Source organism: Puntigrus tetrazona, unplaced genomic scaffold, assembly GCF_018831695.1.
Source record: "Puntigrus tetrazona isolate hp1 unplaced genomic scaffold, ASM1883169v1 S000000708, whole genome shotgun sequence".
Taxonomy (NCBI): domain Eukaryota; kingdom Metazoa; phylum Chordata; class Actinopteri; order Cypriniformes; family Cyprinidae; genus Puntigrus; species Puntigrus tetrazona.
Window position 1 is genome coordinate 3,838 of NW_025048321.1, and position 19,654 is coordinate 23,491.

General features: G+C 37.3%; 1 protein-coding gene across 1 annotated transcript; it reads right to left on the reverse strand.

Annotated features, from left to right (window-relative positions):
- Positions 1–5,434: 5,434 nt before the first annotated feature.
- On the reverse strand, positions 5,435–6,998 carry LOC122335070 (histone H1-beta, late embryonic-like). Its single transcript, XM_043232829.1, has 5 exons — positions 6,838–6,998; positions 6,436–6,716; positions 6,220–6,337; positions 5,883–5,926; positions 5,435–5,777 (listed from the first exon to the last, which is right to left on the reverse strand). Exons 1-5 carry the CDS (start codon positions 6,917–6,919, stop codon positions 5,517–5,519), a joined length of 786 nt encoding a protein of 261 aa, XP_043088764.1. The 5' UTR covers positions 6,920–6,998; the 3' UTR covers positions 5,435–5,516.
- Positions 6,999–19,654: the final 12,656 nt, after the last annotated feature.

Below are 19,654 nucleotides of genomic sequence, written 5' to 3' on the forward strand. Positions count from 1 at the left end.
CATGAGAAGAAATAGAATGCATTGAAAACGTAATATTGCCCGTGAAATTTCGATTAACAAGGGTAAATGTGATGTACCTGTGAGGTAAGAAGGAAATATGATAGATACTATTATCTGTAAATATCAGAGGAACTGTTGAGGAAAGTAAAATGTGGCAAAGTCTTTCAAAATCTGACTGTGTGTAGCACCTTAAACTCTTTTGAGGCTCCGAAATGTTGAGAATGGGTGGTTTATTTTTTTGGGATTTAGCTAGAAATGATAGAAATGAGTATGTTTTAAAAGTATTTCCCAACCTACATGTCAAAAGGTTACTATTGCATTGACACTAACAGTTCATATATTGTTTCATTAAATTATAAGATGAAAACACATTTCTAAATTTCATGGCTTTTAGTTCATATTCTTTAGCTGGCTATTCAATGTGAACATGTCAATGCTATTTAGTTCAATTTAGTGCAAATCATTTATTAGGTTAGATAACTCCAATAGGTGTATTTGATAGACAGAGTATGATAGTGAAAGATACGACTGAAGTTTAAAATAAAGGCCTATTTACACAGTTTACAGATGATGCAAGCGGTGCTTATTGAGGTATGCTTTGCAGTCTCACTGGTGGTTGGCAGTAGTTTGTTCAACATGTCCTTATTATGATTAAGGTATAAGAAATAACAGTCATAATTCTCTGGAATAATACAAAGGGGAACCAAGGAATGTACCAACACCAAGAAAACAAATTATGGAGGCTATTTATATCTTTGGAAGTGGTGCTGCCTTAAAGCTTCTCGTTTACTTTAACGTTATGCTATCAGTGATTCCTATCAAATTTTGTGCCAGAGATATTAGTATTTACAAAAAATGTCTCAATATGGCACATGGGCAATTTGCCCACATCTGGCAATAAAAGCATTCAGCAGGAACCCAAAGGCAAATATTTCACAGGTTATAAGCGAAACATTTCAAAAGATTTCATGACCTGCAGACACTGTAATTATACATTTAGTAGGTATCCTCAAATCATAGTGCTAATTAAGCATACCTGAAATTAAAGCATAAATTATGGTAACACTTTAATTTGATGGTCTCTTATGAACATTCTGTTGACAATAAGCAACTTTGCACTACACGTCAACTAACTTTCATTAGAGTATAAGTAGACTGTCTCATTATTATCTGTTAACTCTTTATTGTGATGATCTCCCAATAGACATTCTACTGATTATAGGTAACATTTCAAGAACATGTCAACTTATTACCCCAACTACCTTAACCCTACTAATACGTCTACTAATGCTCTTATAACACTCTAACTAAAGTTAGTTGACATGTAAGTGCATAAGGGACCATCAAAATAAAGTGAAACCAATGTTTTACCAAAAAAGTGAATATTTGAATTAATGGTAGCATTACAGAGTTGGTCTGAGAGATTGTAAAGTTGGCTAGAGGTCTTTTCTCTTTATTTACTATTTTTTCAGTAAATAGTTCTAAAAGCTATTTCTAAGAGGAAAACTAACATGTTCTATGGGGCTACAAACTTTCAGAGCTTTTCCTCTACATACATCATAACAGGAATGAAAACTATATTTCCCAAGTCTTTAGTTCAGGTCTTTAAGATAAGTATTTTGGCTCAAGATAGAAAACTAACAAAACTGAAATAACTCAGTAGTGATTGGGAACAAACAGTGTAGTCTTTGTCAAGAGTTGGGTGCTTTTTGTTTACCTAAAACAATAAAATGTAATTTCATAAAATGTCGGCAAACACCATGTCTTTTATGCAATGACAGATATCGCTCTTTTACATCGTTACTTCAAACTTAGCCAATCCATTTTATTTCCCAATCAAAATGTGGGTAATGACATGTAATTCTGCGACTGAAAAAGCATTCTCATTGACAAACGCACTGAAGTGCCATCATTTTGTCTTTGTTTTATTGGTCTGTTTTATAGGAGGTCATTCTCGTGTGTTTTAGTGTGTATTTAGTGTATACTTTTGAGCGTGACACACTTGTCAGAGGGACGTCTCTGGTGCCTGAGTGTTGACAGAGTGTGTATGTGACCTTTGTGTGAATGGCCATCCATTATAGAACAGCGTGGAAGATAAGGACAGAGGTCTGTCCTATTAGAGAGCTGTGTGTGTGTGTGTGAACACTCAGCTCTTTATGTCTAGCCTTCATTCTTGTGTGCACTGAAGCATATGGGTAGACCTGACTGGAGAAGGGACAAAGATAAGAGTGATATAAAACCAGACTCTCCATAAGGTGTGTGTGTGTGTGTGTTTGAATGGTCTGTGCATTATTAACATTCCTTGCATTAAGGGGCATTCATTGGTCATTATAAGGGTTTTTTCAGGATGAAGCTTTGTGGACAGCATCCATGACACTGCTGATTGACACAGAATACTATTGTGACTTGATTTGTGTAAAATGAGGAAAATCCACCATGTTACTAATGCATAGTCACAAATTAATCCACTGAGAAAAGTTGTCCTACTTACAAAAAAAAAGATGATGTAGCAGAGTTGGGACAGGCCTTCGAAGGCTCAAGCCACTGCCAAAGACCGTTGAACAAAAAGGCCCTCAGCTATAACAGTGTGAGCTGAGTACTTGGGCCTTGAGGTCCCCCAGAGCATGTAAACTTTAGCATACTAGTTAATGATTTTGTGATGAGGACGGCAAGAAAGAAATAAAGTATAAGAATGCTTGGCCTGAAAAGCAAGAGAGATTGTATTCTCACTTCTTAACTGTCCTAAAAATTGTTTGGGTTGGGCCTCCAAAGACGTATGCTCAGGGGCCGGTCCTGCAATCTAGACAACATTACAGCTCAAACAGCTCACATTATTACATGGTACGCATTATTACAAACTGCACATTTCTGCTTTTAAACTCTCCTGTACAGTTGGCTGATAGTGTACTGAAAGCACATTATTATGACACGACTAAGAGTTGTGTCAATTATTATTTTCATTTTTTTTTTGAGTGGTAATGGACAGCATATCCCAGATGCACATTCTGATTTTGCTGAGTTAGATATGTTCCTGTTGACCCAGGAACGACATTTTAATCCAAAAAATGTATCTTGACCATGTCTCTAAACCTAAACCTAACCTTACCCACGAGAGTAATGCCTAAAATCAAAGGAAATGATAGATGAATGGCAAGCACTGTAAGCCTATACGTCATGAAAACTATAAACTGGTTCTTTAAATCTGACTGGTTAATCCAGGGTCAGCAAAGATGTTGATCCAGGAACATTTCACACTCAGCAAAATCATTTTCTGCTATCCCGAACAGTGCTATATAAAGGTCATAATTACGAATCAAAGCCATAACCATGTCTCTAACATGACCAAAGTATTTAAGATATTTAACAGGATCATCAAGAATGAAAAAAAAACTAGAATTTACTGTAATCCACATTGCAAATATTTTAATATTTCATATTATGTTACAGTATGTATATATATTTTAAAATATGCACACAGTTGTTCATATATGCCTGTACTAAAAAAACTTTGTTAATATTTCTTGTCACAATCAGTTATGAATTACATGTACGATAACAGCCTGTATGATGCATGGGCACTTTTCATATATTTTTGGGATTCTCTACAGTAGAAGTCGTCATAGTTGGGAACTGGTGAACTACAACAGATATCTGTTTAAAAACCAAGATTAAAAACCAATGACAGTACTTCTATGACTATCCAAAAGGAGAAGAACATTTTTTTTGAGATTGATTACGTTAGTCTAAAATGAGAAAGATGTCAAATTTGCCATCACTCCCTCAACAATTGTATTACAAAGAGTCGTGCAGCAGCTTCAACCAGTTCTGTGTACACAAAACCATATCTGATTAATGTTAAAGACTTCTTGTCCTTGCTGTCTGTGGTGGTTACGGTCATGTCACAGCTCACAGTAGCTCATCACATCCAGGAAGGGTCCGAACCCCATCAGAAAGAGCAGGCCACGCTCAGATGTTTTGCTTCACTCTCAGCCTAAGGTTATCTTTCCTTCTCTCCATCAATCTGTCCATGCCTCCCTCAGTCTGTGTACGGTTTAGTGTTTGCCGACCTCTATCATTCTTTCAATCAGTCTATCTTTGCTTTAAAGCCCAGTCCATTTGTCCTCTTTCATATCACTCCATTTGTTTTCACTTCCTCAATCCGTCTTCCTTGTCCGCGCATCCACCTCGTCAATCTGTTTTCCTGTCCTCCCTCTGTCTACCTGTGGTAATTCAGTCTGTTTTCCCTCTACTTCCCCACCGTCCCACTCTTCAGTAATTTCACCTGGCTGAGAGCCGTACGCTAATGAGAGGGTAATCAGAGGGATTTCAGGCCCCAGGCTTCTTGCAGGCCCTCAGGGACCCGAGCTCGTGGAAACCGCACAGTTAAGACTGTCTTATTAAACTTCCCTCAAGGGGCCAAAGCGCTACACACGGTCTCAGTCCCACAGTGAAGAATGCCATTGTCAGCTGACCTCTGATCCGGGCGTCTTTCCTGCAGATCAGCAAGTCTTAATGTGATTGTCTTGACTGCTCAGACTCGGCCCTGAGCCCTGCCCTGCTTAACCTGGGTGGGGGGTTGGTTTTAAACTCTGATACAGGATCAGCTTTAACCAGACTAAATACTTTTCATCCTTGTAAAGATAGCATAAAGATATCAACATACATCCCTGTTGAGTAAAAAAAACACAGCATGCAGGGTTGTTAAGCACCTTCAAACAAACTCAAGAACACCCTCAGATAAAACTACAGAGAGGTGCAGTGATGTATTTTCGACGTCACCGTGGTTGCCTTTACAAAATTCCAAAATGATTTTCTATTGGCTTTTAAATTGCGCAAACAAGGTCCGTGCTCAACAAAAATATTTAAACATTTTTCATGGTAATTTTCACAAATTAACAAGAACTTTGAAGCCTAAATACAATCAACAGAAGTAAAAAGCAAAACATTGTCTATAAACTACAATGTCTCACGTCCTTAGAATCACAAATAAGCTTCAACTCTACAAAAAAAAAAAAAAAACAACTGTAGTCCCCTGTTGCAAACTTGTTCACCTAATAATTTTTAGTCCACTAATTGGCCATCACCATAAACCCCCTCCACAACTTTCAAGAGTCATTTTTATAAAAAAAAAAAAAAAAAAAAAAAAAGTTTACCAAGGCCTTCTCACACTTTTAACAAAGGTCATTAACAGTAGAACCAGGTTTGCTGAAATGCCAGTTGGTTTTAACCTAAATGGATTACCTGCAGCACTTTATAAACATGTCATCTTTGGTACTCATTCATGGAAAGCTGCCCTTCACATATTCAGACGATCAGCTGCCATTTATTGCATTTTTTGTATGAAGCACTGCATCTTTAGTACTCCATGTGTGTTGGTCTCTGAAGACCTTTAAATCATTGCCCCTCTCCCAACAAATTAGACTGGTTAAACTTATTGAAAAGTAAAAATCTTTATTTGGCAAATAAGTGCACAGATAAAACTACGCAGTGAATTAAAACACGTTTGAGTCCCTGCATCACTTCTTTCCTCGTCTCCCCGGGGCTTTGGTAGCGGCTGCAGCACTTTTCTCTCCCGATTCACCCTCCTCTGCTTTTGCTGCAGTTTTCTTTCCGGCTTTCTTAGCTGCTGGTTCCTCAGCTCCTTTTGATGCTTTTTTAGCTTTGCTCGGTTTGGGCTCAGTTCCACCCTCCCCTGCAGCATTCTTCGCCTTTGGCTTCTTAGCAGGGGCCACCTTTGAGGCAGTGCCATCTCTCTCAGGCGTCTTAGGCTTAGCATCCTAAGAGAACGGGAGGAACGATAGAAAGGGGGTGGGAGTGTGTTCAGACTTCACAGCAGAGTGTCTCTGCTCATGTAGAAGGTGAAAATAAGACCTAGAACTCACGTCTGCGGCCTTTTTCTTTGTGGGCTTCTTTTCTTTGCTTGCCCCTTGGATGGAGAAATGGGAGAGAACACCAACATAGTAAAGTGTGCCAAAACGCAAGATTATGCTCAAGAATCTACAAAGGCTAAGGGAGTTCATAAACTGCCGTCATAACTACGTACATATTAGACAAGGGCTTAATTCTAAAAGCCAGTTTACACCAATAAAAAGAATTATGAAGCCTAATGGTTTACCACCCAAAAATAAAACACTACTTTGCTCCCTTACATATTCATGTCTCCAAATAATAAAGAAATGAAGCAAGTCCTACAATCAAGAAGTGAAAACTAATGTTTACCTTCACCCTTTGCTTTAGTTGCCTTAGCGTTCTTAGGTTTAGGTGCTTTCGGTGCATTGGGATCTGCATTTTCCTTTGACTGCACCTTGGCCTCCTTTGCTTTGGTCTTAGCAGCAATCTATAATGAGGCATGGCAACACTCACATTAGGAATCTGGTTATCATAAACCCCCTATAAATGATTCTTAAAAGGGAATCAAAAACTGGCTGAAGTTACCCGGAAGCGTCCTTGGGCCCCTGTTGTTGTCGTCCCAGAATTTGCAGGTCTCACAAACACACCAGTCTCAATGCCTTTGTTCAGGGTTCGACGCACCATAAACTTCAGCCTCGTCTCATCTACAGTTGTGTATTTTTCTTTTACGTAACCCCGGATGGCCTGAGCCGAAACACCCTTTCTGGAGTCCAACTCTTTCAGAGCTTCTTTCACCATCTCCATCGTGGACGGGTGCGTAGGAACTTTCCGTCCAGCTGCCTTACTGCTTGAGTTTTCAGAAGCATCTAAAAGCAAGGATTAAAAGTCATAAAGAGAAACAAATGCTAACCTACGAAAGCAAGTTCTAATAGGAACATGCAAGAACTAACATAGGTCTTGTCAGACCTCATGAAACTGCTCACAAACCTGTTTTTGTTTCCGCGGTTTCAATCTCAGAATCCTTTAGGACCGCAGCAGTTGGCTCTGCAGAAGCTTTTTTGGGAGGCATTTCAAAACAAAGGTGACGCCAATAAACCTAAAACAAACTTAAGACAATGCAGCATAAATGCAACCCACTTGTGATGTGTGTTTTATTAACAAAAGCACTCTCTGTTGTTGTCTATCACCTGTTCATCATTAAGTCGTTTGTCCCCAATTAATTAGCCACGTTAACATGATTGGTTGCATGGTCAGAGAAATATCACAAAGCTTAAGTGAGTATATCTGCTGCCTATCCAAGTGTTTTGTTTGTGGACCTTATCAAAAGTTGTTCTTGAGGAGCTTTAACATGTCAGATCTTTTGATTCTGATGGTATTTGTATATAATATTAATGCTTTAGGTTTTATGTGTTAGCATTATGCGTTACAAAACTTAGTAAACGTGAGCTAGCTAAGAACAATAGGTTTAAAGGATTTATTAATCTGTTTTAATCTGTATTAATCTGAATACACAGTGAATTTACACAATAAATATTATGTATTTCAAATAACTCATCAACAAAATGTTGTAAATGACTAATTGTTAGTCTGGTTAGAAAACCACGCTTTACAATAAGTACCTGTAATATAAATAACTGAATATTTTTTTTAACGAAATATTAATATAAGTTGTATATTTACAGATGCACGTTTTATTATAAGGCACAATGATGTTGAAATATAATAGCAAAGACCCAAATATAGTAAGGTAAATATAATGGTAAGAAGACAAATCTTTAATCTAAAACTAAGTAAAATGTTATGTTATTGGGAAAGTCAGTGATTAACTCCTCGTTGAATGAATGGATGAATGAATGGCATGGCGCCTCACTCATTTAAACTGTGACTTAGCACCACTTACTGGCGATTTTTGTATTAAATCTACAGGTATTACTTCGTTTTGTCATCATTTATCACTTTATTTATTAATAATAACTTAATGGCAAGAATAAGACATAAAATAAGCCTAGAGGAAAAAATAATAATAATAAAAAATTGCACCTGTAAATCAATTTAAGGAGGACAATATTATCCCACTATGGCAAAAGTGTGGGTTCTCAGAAGAATGTTAAATACCCCACTTTAAAGTTTGAGAACCACTGCTATAGCGGTTTAAAAAAAAAGTCTTGCGGAAGAACATTATTTTGGTTGTGCTTCAGCTCTCCTCCACGTCTGAGCGGATGGATGTGGTTTGATGCAGCGCTCTACAGATATTCTGGGCGTCTTATCGCAGCGTATTAACAAATACATTTTTACAACCGATAATTCTCCTGAGGTTTGACGTTTTGATGATCCATGGCCAATTCCCCCCGTTCGTTGTGTCAACAAACTTTCATCTTCACACTCGTCGCAACGGACCTACTTTTCTCCTTGTATGACACGCAAGACCGACGTGTGCAATCTCCCCGCGAAATCCGTCCTCACTGCTCCCAAAAATTAATTATTATCGGTTATCAAAATGTATTTGGCTAAAAGTATGGAATATGGGTTTTTGCACACTGTAATAACATTTTATTATATATGTGTGTGTGTGTGTGTGTGTGTGTGTGTGTGTGTGTGTGTGTGTGTGTGTGTATGTGATAAAAAGTTACACAGTTCAGTGTTTCTTTGTATTCTTTGCATTTCCAAAAAAACGTTTTCCCTTCCAGTAATGTTATGATTCATCCTGGAGCTGGCTGGTTTGGTTCAAGACTCTTTTATTGAGAAATCGTAGGAAATCCCTATGGAGAAAAAGAATTCAGAAAATAAAAAAAAACAGGGCTGTTGAAAAAGTAATGCTTTCCCCTCAGTTCATTCTCTTTCTTTTTCTGTAGCACCTCATCCTTTCCATTCTTTGTTTACAATTATTCTTGTCAAAAACCTGTTTACTATAAGTTCTTAAACTCCCCAACACTGACCGCAAAAATTGACAACGGCTGACCGAGCACCTAAACTCCCCTTTGAAAAGCTAACCCTAATGCAAATAACTGCCATGCAGCCAGAACGTCTTATTAAAGTTGATTTACTACCTAGTTTTGGTCCTTTAAAATTACTTCAGCAAAGACAAATTGACTTTGACAAGGGTCATGTGAAAAAGAAAAGTAGAAAGAAACTAAATTGTTTCATTTGGAATTAATCTGGGGAAAAAAAGCATAACTTGATAAATGCAATTACAAACATTGGAGATTTAGTGGTAGATGTGTAATCAGGGAAACGCTGATTAATATTATAATGAGTTGAAGTGAACTGGCCATTGTCTCGTGAGTTAATTTGATCATGATGTGATCTGTCTGTCTGTTTATTATTCATTAAGCAGTAACGCATGCTAACTCATAACTGACGACATGTAGATCTGTGTCTTGTACATGTGTGAGTTTCCATACGTTCGTGCGCACACACGCACACTGTACGTTCAAGGATGGATCATTTGGTTTCGATTTTTTTCCCAACATCTGGTTACAATGTGACTGTTTGTCTTTCAGTAAGTGCCGTTTGTGTTGGGCATGTATGAGTGTGTGTGCAGCGAGTGTGATTTGAGTTCAGACTGCTGTTGTGTGTATGCGTGTGTTATGTAGATCACAGGATTTGTGAGATTGCGTGTGTGTGTGTTGCTGTTTTTTTAACCCATTTATACGAGAGCCATGTCACACTCCCCATGAGATGAAATTACTGTTGTCCATAGCAAGGCTTTAACCACACTCAATTTCTCTCTCTCTTTCTCTGTCTCTCTCTCTCTCTCTCTCTCTCTCTCTCTCTCTCCACGCTTTTCAAGTGAACGGCTGATATTCAAATAAAGCCTATACACACTTAAGGCTAGAATACACTACACGACTTCTACTCAGATTTTTGTGCCGGTTTAAAGCCTGGACAAGTCAACACTAGTCGCCGAAAGACAGAGCTAGTGCATCGTGCATCGTGATTTTAGAAAACAAGTCAAATAATGTTTCTTTACATGACTTCACCAACTTCTGACCTGACGCGCATGATACTGCTTTTCATTTTTTGTCATTTTCGCATATCTGTGTGATCATTTTGACAAATTTTTCACCCATAAAGGAAAAACCCACCCTTAGCGTGCCCAGTTTTTCGACTATTTACAATATCAGCAAATGATACATACTTCAATGTCAGGACATAGGCCTACCATTTTTAAATAAAACCAAACATAATGCTTTAAAAATAAGTATCTGTGAAAATAATGTACTGTGCTAATATGACAGGTTTTGCATATGTTTTATCACACGCATTTTACCAGTATTTGAATTCCTGTGAATTGCACTGCATCGTGTTTTAGGACATGAAGAAGAAAACCTTCAGCATTTTTATAATAAAAAAAACATAATCGACTATTTAATTTATGGATTGTTTTAGCGAAAGTGGACGTTCCCGTTTAGCAGATTTGTTATTTCAATTTCTGGGGACAAATTTGTCTTCAAAGCGGCTGTAGACTTTTTCTGTGTTTCTTGAAACGCATTTCTGCAGGGAGTGTGTTTGTGCAGGGGAAGACATTTCTTCCAGCTCAGACGTTTGGCTAGGTGTTATCTAGACGAGTGTACAGTATAAATGACTGGCGCTGATCAGCAATGCCTGGGAAGTCACAATCTCACAGATGTGTTTTGCGCAAACTGAATTATGGATATTTTGACCTTTGCAGGCTTATTGGGGCCCCCAAGACACCGTTTGTGTGTGTGTAATTGTGTCCTCTCCTTTACCCCGCTCTCTTTTTCCACAGTAATAGAAACCAGGTTTATCTTAACTCACAAAACCAGCTGCCCAGGAACTAAAGGAACATTTCTTTAAATGTTCGCATATAAAAACCATGGCATGAATCATACAAAATACGTCTATGCTGCTTACCATAAAAATGGTAACGTTCTAGTTTGATTGCTATTGTATTAGTGTAGGTCACAGTACTCATCTCATGTGTGTTTTTTATGATTTATGTAATTTGGTGTAAAAATAAAGCCTCTTTGTTGACATTTATATTTCCATGAAAATCCTTCTTAATGCACAAAAGGTTATTTATGTATACTCTGGTTCCGAAAAATGGTTCTTTATTAATATCAAACCCCTTTTGAAAAGTTTCTGTTTAACTAAGCAGATGAATTTCATTGAACTTTTAGTTTTACCTGCAGTTGTAAAGCGCTTCTTCTCTGAGATTAACACGCTTCTTATGGGCGTTGTGTTTATTCAGCTGCTAGTCTTTGTATTGGCCTGTACAGTGATTTGTTCACTTTATAATGAGATGTTTTGGACAGGATACACCGGCTAAAGATATAAATCTGAATGGAACTTTACAATGAGCTATAGTTTAGAGTAGCATTACAAGCTCCACCAATAAAACCATGTTACCTAAGCTATAGTAAGAAAAATTACGGAACAATTTTATTTTTTTTCAAACCATTTGGACAGACTAGTAGCCTATACCATGCAAGTTAAATTCTGCAAAATCTTCAACCCTGTTAACGATTATGATGTCATTTAATTAAGAACCTTTTTTCAATGTAATTGATTGATTGAATATTTATGGGTTTAAACTGTTCTCAGATGTAAATTTGGAAATGCTTGATAGGAATCCCACGCCATGTAGCAGCATCCGCAACACGTCCTGCTGCCCAGCTGTAGCGGCCTTTAAAGCACAGAGGTCCAGGGACTAAAAGACTTGACATATTCACACGTTGGGTCAGAAAGAGCAGCAAATGCTTTAGCTGCCATTGCTTCTGAACACCTGCATTCCTCTAATGCCTCTGTATCAGTGGTTGGTGTGTGTGTGTGTGTGTGTGTGAGGGAGAGAATCCCAGAGGACACTGGCCCTCAGTGGGGACGGCAGCTTACCACAGTAATTGCATTCTTCCCCTGTTGAGACAGAGCTGGTGGAAGAATGAGGAAGAATTTCGCATTTCCTCCACTGTACCATTATCATGCCGCCACTTCCTCTGAGGGCCTTTCCCTCTTTCATCTCCAAATGTTAATATGTCACTGGATTCAGTCTATCGCCCCCGACACACACATTCCCTTAACAATCTCATTCACCCTCATATCTGTATTGGGGCACATAGTTGACCTTTCTGTCTCTCACTAGGGGGTTCAAGTCCTTACTGAGCCTGAAACCTTGTTTTCTTTGACTGCTTCTCCTCTCTAAATTTCACATTAATTAAACAGATCACCCAAAAATGTAAATGCAGTCATCATTTACTCACCCTCATGCAGTTACCAGAGCCGTAGGACTCTAAAACACAAATTAAGGTATTTTAATGAAACCGTGTTTTCTGTACCATCCATTAAAAGTCTGGGTTAACCAACATTCTAAAAAGGTCTTAAAGGCATCATTAAACAAATCTATATGAACTGAGTTGATTTAATCTAAGTCTCGTGAAGTTATTTGATCACTTTATACGCTTCAAAATTTTGGTTAACTAAAAAAATATTAATGGAGGGAGAGAAACATTGACAATATATTAAATGAGTAAAAGATGACAGAATTTTTCTTTCAGAGCGAAATAACCCTATACATTTATTTGAATTAAAAGACAAAATCGTGCGTTCTCATTGCGATTGGCTGCGTGCAGCGAGAAACTGGGAAACGTAACTCAAATGCCGCTAAACCGAACACTCATCTTCAAGTCACTTTATTTATAAATTGTTTATTTTCAAAAAAATGCGTAAATGTAAATCTCAGTGTGGTGGAAGAATGCGGAGATGCGCTGCCATCCACAGAAAGCGTGTGTATGGCCATATGGCACAGATACAGATTTTGTTTAGCTTGTGTGTGTGTGTTTGTTTGTGTTTAAGAGAGAGAATGTGAGAGTGTGTTAATGGTTTCACTTCAATCACTTCTTTCTCATGAATAATAAGCCAAGATAAATATTGTGCAGTTATTTATGTATGAGGCTTTGGTTCACTCCCAAAATTTTTATAAGCCCTTCCCTTCCACCAGCAGCTGTGTGTGTGTGTGTGTGTGTGTGTGTGTGTGTGTGTGTGTGTGTGTGTCTGTCTCTGTTTGTGTGTTTACTAGAGCGTTCTGACGATCGTCATTCTGCATTCAACTCACATTCGGAATCATTTCCTTTACGGATACTTACATTCACATATTCTGGCAACATCCTCATCATGTTAGCATTAGTGCCAGGATGACTTTCTCAGCTGTCTACCACGCTTTTACTTTGGATTTGACTCCCTCCCCCCAAAATAATATCTCTTGTTGCTATTTCCCCCGCTGTAATAAAAAGAGAATTTTTGGTCTCTAGCCTCTCAGGAAACATTTCTTGAACTATAATTGTCGAAAACAGTGGTGCTTCTTTATATACATTTATAATCAATTTTGCAGGGATCTTTGATAACGAGGAAGTTGAAAAGAGCATCATTTACTTGAAATCGAAACCTTGTGAAACATAAATGTCTTTTGATCAATTCAGCGCACCCTCATCGAATACAATGAAAGTATTGAATAGAACTTTATGAATGGCATTTTGAATTGTCAACGTTTCATCTCAGATTTGCTCTAAAAACATGACTCATATTAGACATGTTATTCTTGCAGGCTTCCCTCTCCTCGCTTTCGTCCTCATTTCCTCTGACTCTGTCGTTTCCTCCTCCCTCTCCAGCCTCATGTGTTCCCTTTGGAACGCTCCGTTAGATGATTACAGTAATTGACTGCAATGACTTCATCTTTGTTTATCTAATTGAAGCCCCTCATACCAATAAACCCAAATCCCTGTTGGGATTCGTGTGTGTGTGTGTGTGTGTGTGTGTGTGCTTGCATGCATGTGTGTGGGCGAATACTGTGCTTATTTAGTGCGGAGGATTCGTTTCCCATATATAGAAATCTCAGGCTTCACTGAAGCAACAACTTATCTCAGACATTTCTCAAAAAAATTCTTTAAGAGAATTAAAAATACGGAAAGGCAATTTTTGACCTACAGTAAGAAAATATCAGCGGTGCTTTCCTGTGGAAAACTTGCAGGCAGAAACATTGGTGAAAAACCGTTATTTACTGGGACGGCATAAATTTAGACAGTTTCCTTCAAAATTCTGTTTAAAACTATACTAAAACACTTGTGGATTTATACCTGTATAAGAAAACATAGCCAAGTTCATCGGAAAGCTTAGATGGGTAGTAATTGATGGTGTTTGATCGAAAAAAGATTCACAAAATAATCAGATTCATCAGATTACAGTTACTTTTATGGTTTACAAGATTACATAATATTCTCACCAGGGTGGTAAATGTTGAAAAAAATTGCTAGAGTTGTAATTTTCTTATTAACGACTTTTAATTTCCAATTGAACAACACATTTGCATGTTTACAGTTCTCTTATAACGGTTAATTATACTTTTTTTCAATCATGATAGCCTACATTTAAACCAAGTTTTATAAAAGTGATCTAAAAGTAGTCACAATGTCGTTACCTAAAACGAGTAACCTAGTTAACATTACTAACTACAGTTTTCACAATGTAATTTTTAAACGGTAACAAACTACAGTTTGTGATTAATGAAGGTCTGCTAAGAATACAGTAGGCGGCAACAATTGCTAAGGTAGGATTGTTCATTAAACAGAAACGAATGCCGATAGCAGTTCAGATCATTTGGTCTTGGAAGAATTTGATGAGAAATGTTCAGTTTGTGCCTCAATAAATCTGAGCACAGCTTGAGATGTTCTCGAGATCTATTCTGAAAATCTACAGGAGACACATGTCAGATTACTTGGGTCTTTGGAAAAAGTAAACAGAAGTCGCTCTATTCACTTCGATTCTTTTTTCCCCCTCTTTTCTTTGTGTGTTTCCCCTGCCTGTTACGTTCCTCCTAATTAATTTTTGCTCTCTTCCTCTTTTCCAAGCATCACCGCAGTGCTGATTCAAAAGCTAGCTTCGAACTGCGAGGGTTGGCGAAACAAAACAACTTGTGTTTCCCTAATAGCAGATAAATGAATAAAGCCTTTTAATGCTCCTCAATGTCACCTCATTCATTTCACGGCCAGCCACACACATATTGCCGAGAAACGACCTTCAAACCGACGCCGTTGAGTTAAAATCAAAAATAGCTTCTGAGTTTAATGCAGACATTATTTTCTATTAGTCAAAGGAGGTATTTTTCTTCGCTAGTGAAAACATTTTCTCAGCCGTTCGCTGGCGAGTGAAACTCTATAGTCCGATGAGACAGGAGGTCTCCTTTCTTTCTTTCTTCGCTCTACATCGGTCCATTACTTGCACATTTCTGTCAGAACGCTCATATACTTCTCTTAATATACCATAACTAACACGTGCTTAATTCTACAGCATTACAAGAAGCCAAATAAAGCCACCTCATTTTTATGTGTGAAATATTAAAATCAAAGTCTATTGTGTTTTTATTAAACGAGGTACATTGCTGCCAACAAAAGTTGGGTGGGTGGGTTGTAGCTGGAGATAATAAATAATTGAATTAATCAAATATTAAATAATTACAGGGGAGTTTTCATAAATTACATGTAGTTTGCCAGACTGGAGTTCAGCCTGGAGACTGTGAGTAGGTGTTGTAAATAAATCCTACCTGTCTCAAAAACCCTGTTAATGCTCTCCTAAATCAACAAATATATTCCATAAGAGATCTTTTTTCAGGCATCTTCTTCTTGGCCTTTCACTCAAGTAGCTGTTCTGTAGATATTCATTTTATAGCGAGGTCTATTTAGAGGCCGCGACCAAAAATCTGCTTTTTCTAAGAGTAGTCTGAGATTTGAAACACCTATGGTTCGGTTAATGATGTTACCTATTCATTTCCGTCAACCCGAGGCTCCCTGCAAAAAACTGCCTGTGGCGACATTTCTGCGAAACGATGAATTGTGTTGTACATTTTGTGCTTTTTTTTAAGTTTAATGTCCAGCGAGTGGTGCTAAAATGTTAATCGCTAACTGGTAGTGTTAACAAATGCAAATACGATATAATAATGCTTTTGCTAAAGCAACTCTGTATTGTATTAGCTGATAGTCCGCCTCTGTCGTGACAGGCAGAAGATGACCCTAAAAGCCCTGCGACGCCGTGATCGTATTTTGAAAAGAGAAAAAAGTTGTTGGTGTTTTACTGCCTCTAGTGTTCATTTCAGATGCAAACTGCGGTGAATTGCATGCATTTTAGTAATAGGGATCAACACTAGTGAGCTTGCTAGATTAGCATAGTGTAAATTAATTATATAAAGTATACTTTGGCAAAAAAAAAACGAATAAATACATAAAATAGTACTTATGACAGAAACAGTATATTTTAAAAAGAGTATAAAATTAAGACTTATGTGTAATTGTGTGTGTATATATATATACATATATATATATATATATATATATATATATATATATATATACTCTGAATGACTTAACAAGGATTTATCTGAATAACATACAGTTAAAATTCTATTCTGTACATAGTATGTTAGTCTATTATATATTTTAGTGTGTGTGCTCAAATATGTCAAGCAACCATTAAGAGAAAGCATGTGATGATCTTGTGGTAACTTGATGAACTGAGTCCTCTTTGTGTTAATGTCATACTGTCATCATATGAGGAAATATAGATTGGAGTCAGAAGTCGATGAACAATAGCGGCTTGTATGATCTGCACCTATTGTTCGAGCATATGGAAAACCATATAACACTGTTCTGGTCACTATTGACTTCCATTGTAGGAAAATAAATGACTATGGAAGTCAATGGTGACCCAAAATATCTTCCTTTGTGTTGCAGAACAAACAGGTTTGGAACTAGTTGAGGATGAGTGAATGATGACGGAATTTTCATTTTTTGGGTGAACTATTCCTTTAGCAAAGTAGCCACTCCGCCGTTACTGGTACAAGCAGATAAAACAACTACGCTTCTTTGCATTTAACACTGGAGGCAGTAAATGAGGAATGAGGAACCCAGAATGCATCCCTGCAACTCACCTAATTGGGTTAATAGCACAGAGAGCCATTTCTGCAAGAGAAAAAGAGAGAAAATGTGAAGCTTCTGTGAGAATGACACATCACAGGTAGTCTGGATACCATTACCCTCCCGCTGCTACCTACAGCTAATGTTTACCACTCTTCAGCACTTTGCGGCCTAGTCATCTGTGAAGACACTGTAGTATCTTACTTCTATCTACGAGTCTAGCTTTCTCACAAGCTTTAAAAAAAGAAACCTCTTCCTTTTTACGTATGCAACGCACACATCGCCACGGTCCAATCAAAGAGCCTTGGCTAAAAATAGAAATGTTTAGAAATGTCTCCGAGTGGCATGAAAAAGCACACTTTTCACTTTTAAGTGGCAATCTGGCTTTGAGGACAGGTTCAGTCAAACTGTCCTTCCAGACAGCCTTTTTGAAAGCTTGAGCTGAAGATACAATCGCACAGATGCTGTGAAGTGATTTCATTGATTATTGGTGCCTAGCAGCCGTTCAGAAATATGAAGAGTGTCACATGCCTGTGAGATCATGGCTTCTAGTCATGAGGTTGAAAATATTTGTTTCAAATTTTAGGGCTGCAAAATATGCTGCGGTTTTCAAAGGGGAGGTTAGATGATTAATAACTCAAAAGATGTAGAGTCAATGGTATCCGGTTTCTAGAAATGGCAGGAATCATTTAACACTTTTTGTGTGGGTCAAATGGGTCTCCCATGGTTTTCCGACACTATTCACACTATAAAAAACATGAAAGATTCACATAAAAACTAGAAAATATAATCTTTTTCTGTTTTGTTATCTGTATTAGTTTGATCCACATCAAAATTAGCTATATATTATATAATCTAACTATATAATAACAAATATCACTGAGACTATATAGTATCAAAAAATGTTGGTATTAAGTTATTGTAATCTGTACTTACTTTCTATAGTAGGCTAAATGACCTCTGCCTTTTTATATCCGATTCTCATAAATCCTTATGAGAGTAAAATGTGTTTCTGCCAATTCAGTGTCAAAACAAATTAGTAAATGAGATCAAAAATAATAACCAAAAACATGCTTTTACAGGTTTTATTATTTTTTTTATAATTTTTTTTTTAACCTTCAACTTGAATAGTGGAATAAATAGTGAACTCTCCTTGTATGACTCAGAAGATGAGTCTTCAATTGCAGTTTTCATGTATTTTTGTATTTTAGTGCTGGACGAGGTACTATAAAGGTTTTATGTTTTTATTTCCTGGCTCTTTGCTGTTTATGAAAGTGTTGATTTCTGGTAAATTGCATAGAAACCAATGGGAGTTGATTTGACCCCGATGTAGCAACCAATGTAATCAAAGTTTGCACCACCTTTCCAAAACACATCCACGTATTAAAAACCGAGCCCAACACAATACGAGGATTAAAAAATAACAGGAGGTTTTCAAATCAATGCCATTTTGGATTTCCCAAAAACTTCACAGAACGTTAAAGGTTGTTAAAGGTTCTTCAAAGAACTATAAATGGCAATAAATAACTGTCTATAAAGAAAACTGTGAGATACTTTACTTAATGAACTGTAAGAATTATGTGTAAGAAGGTTTGAGTCCTGAACCCTCAGTATTGCAAACACCACCATTTAATTTCTTAATGCAAAAGATCGGAATCGCATGGCATGACTCAACAAGTTTTAGCACAGCATCATTTTTCTGTTCTCTGTAAAGGTGAAAATATAACTTGAAGCACAAAATAGCATCCAATCAGAATACATTTGATGCTGCATTGTCATTTTTGATAAAACTGACCTTCTTAAAGCGGTGCAAAAATTGGAAGCACAGGATGTCATCATAAGTATAGCAATAAGATTTGTTTTTAAAACCGATGGAATTATTTGAATAGCCAAACTCAAATTACTCCCAAAAATAAGAAGTGCTTGCAATAGCCAGATCAGTAAGAAAGGGTGTTCATGTAATATTGGACATCTCCCGGTCACTTTTCTGCATCTATCCGTGTGAACGGCTCCAGACCCTGCTTATCTAATTGGTTGAGACATGGTCAGAAGTGGTATCTTACTCTTACCACTGACCATGAGATGCCAAAGAACTGGTAAATGTTTCCTTTAAGTTTGGTTTTGATATTTGATACATCCGCATATTTCTGCGATGTGGGCGATGGCCCTCAAGGATCTCTGCGTTTTGCCAGCATTTGGAGAAAAAAGAAAGCCCAAATCTCTGGGGTACACAGGCTGTGTGCTGAGCTTTTTCCAGCCTCATGTCTGATGTCAGATAAGCAGTTCATGGCTCATTAAACACACACTCTTTGCAAACCCTACAAACACAACAGAAGAACATTGCTCTGATCACTTCAAGCTGTAGGTAGGCCTATGAGCGTATGTTGATGTTTTAGTATTTCAGTTAGAAATTAGCTTTTGGTGTTATTTACAAAATTGAACTGTGAAACAATGAAAATATTGTCATCATTTACTCACCATCAACTTTCTTTAAACACAAAAGAAGATATTTTTTTTCCAAAAAACAAACCCTTATCTCATTCAATTTTCTCATTTTCTATTCCGTGCAACATTGTTAAGTGTAGCAAATTATTATGGTGGTAATTTCTAAAGTGTACTGGGTTAGAAAATACTAAATAAACTGTCTCCTGCACAAAGCTATCGTCTGCCTTAGAAGACTTGGAACGTAGCATAGGCATGGTTTGTTTGTTTTAATTGCCACAGATATGTAGATATGGAATTTGGGTTTAGCATCTAAAGGATATTGTAGGTACTATTGCAATTCATCTTTGCACCAAAAATTTACAGTGCATTAGCATGGAATTATTAAAGGATGGACGTATATACAAGCAGATCCATAGAGAAAAACACTCAGCGTGAAGAAAATG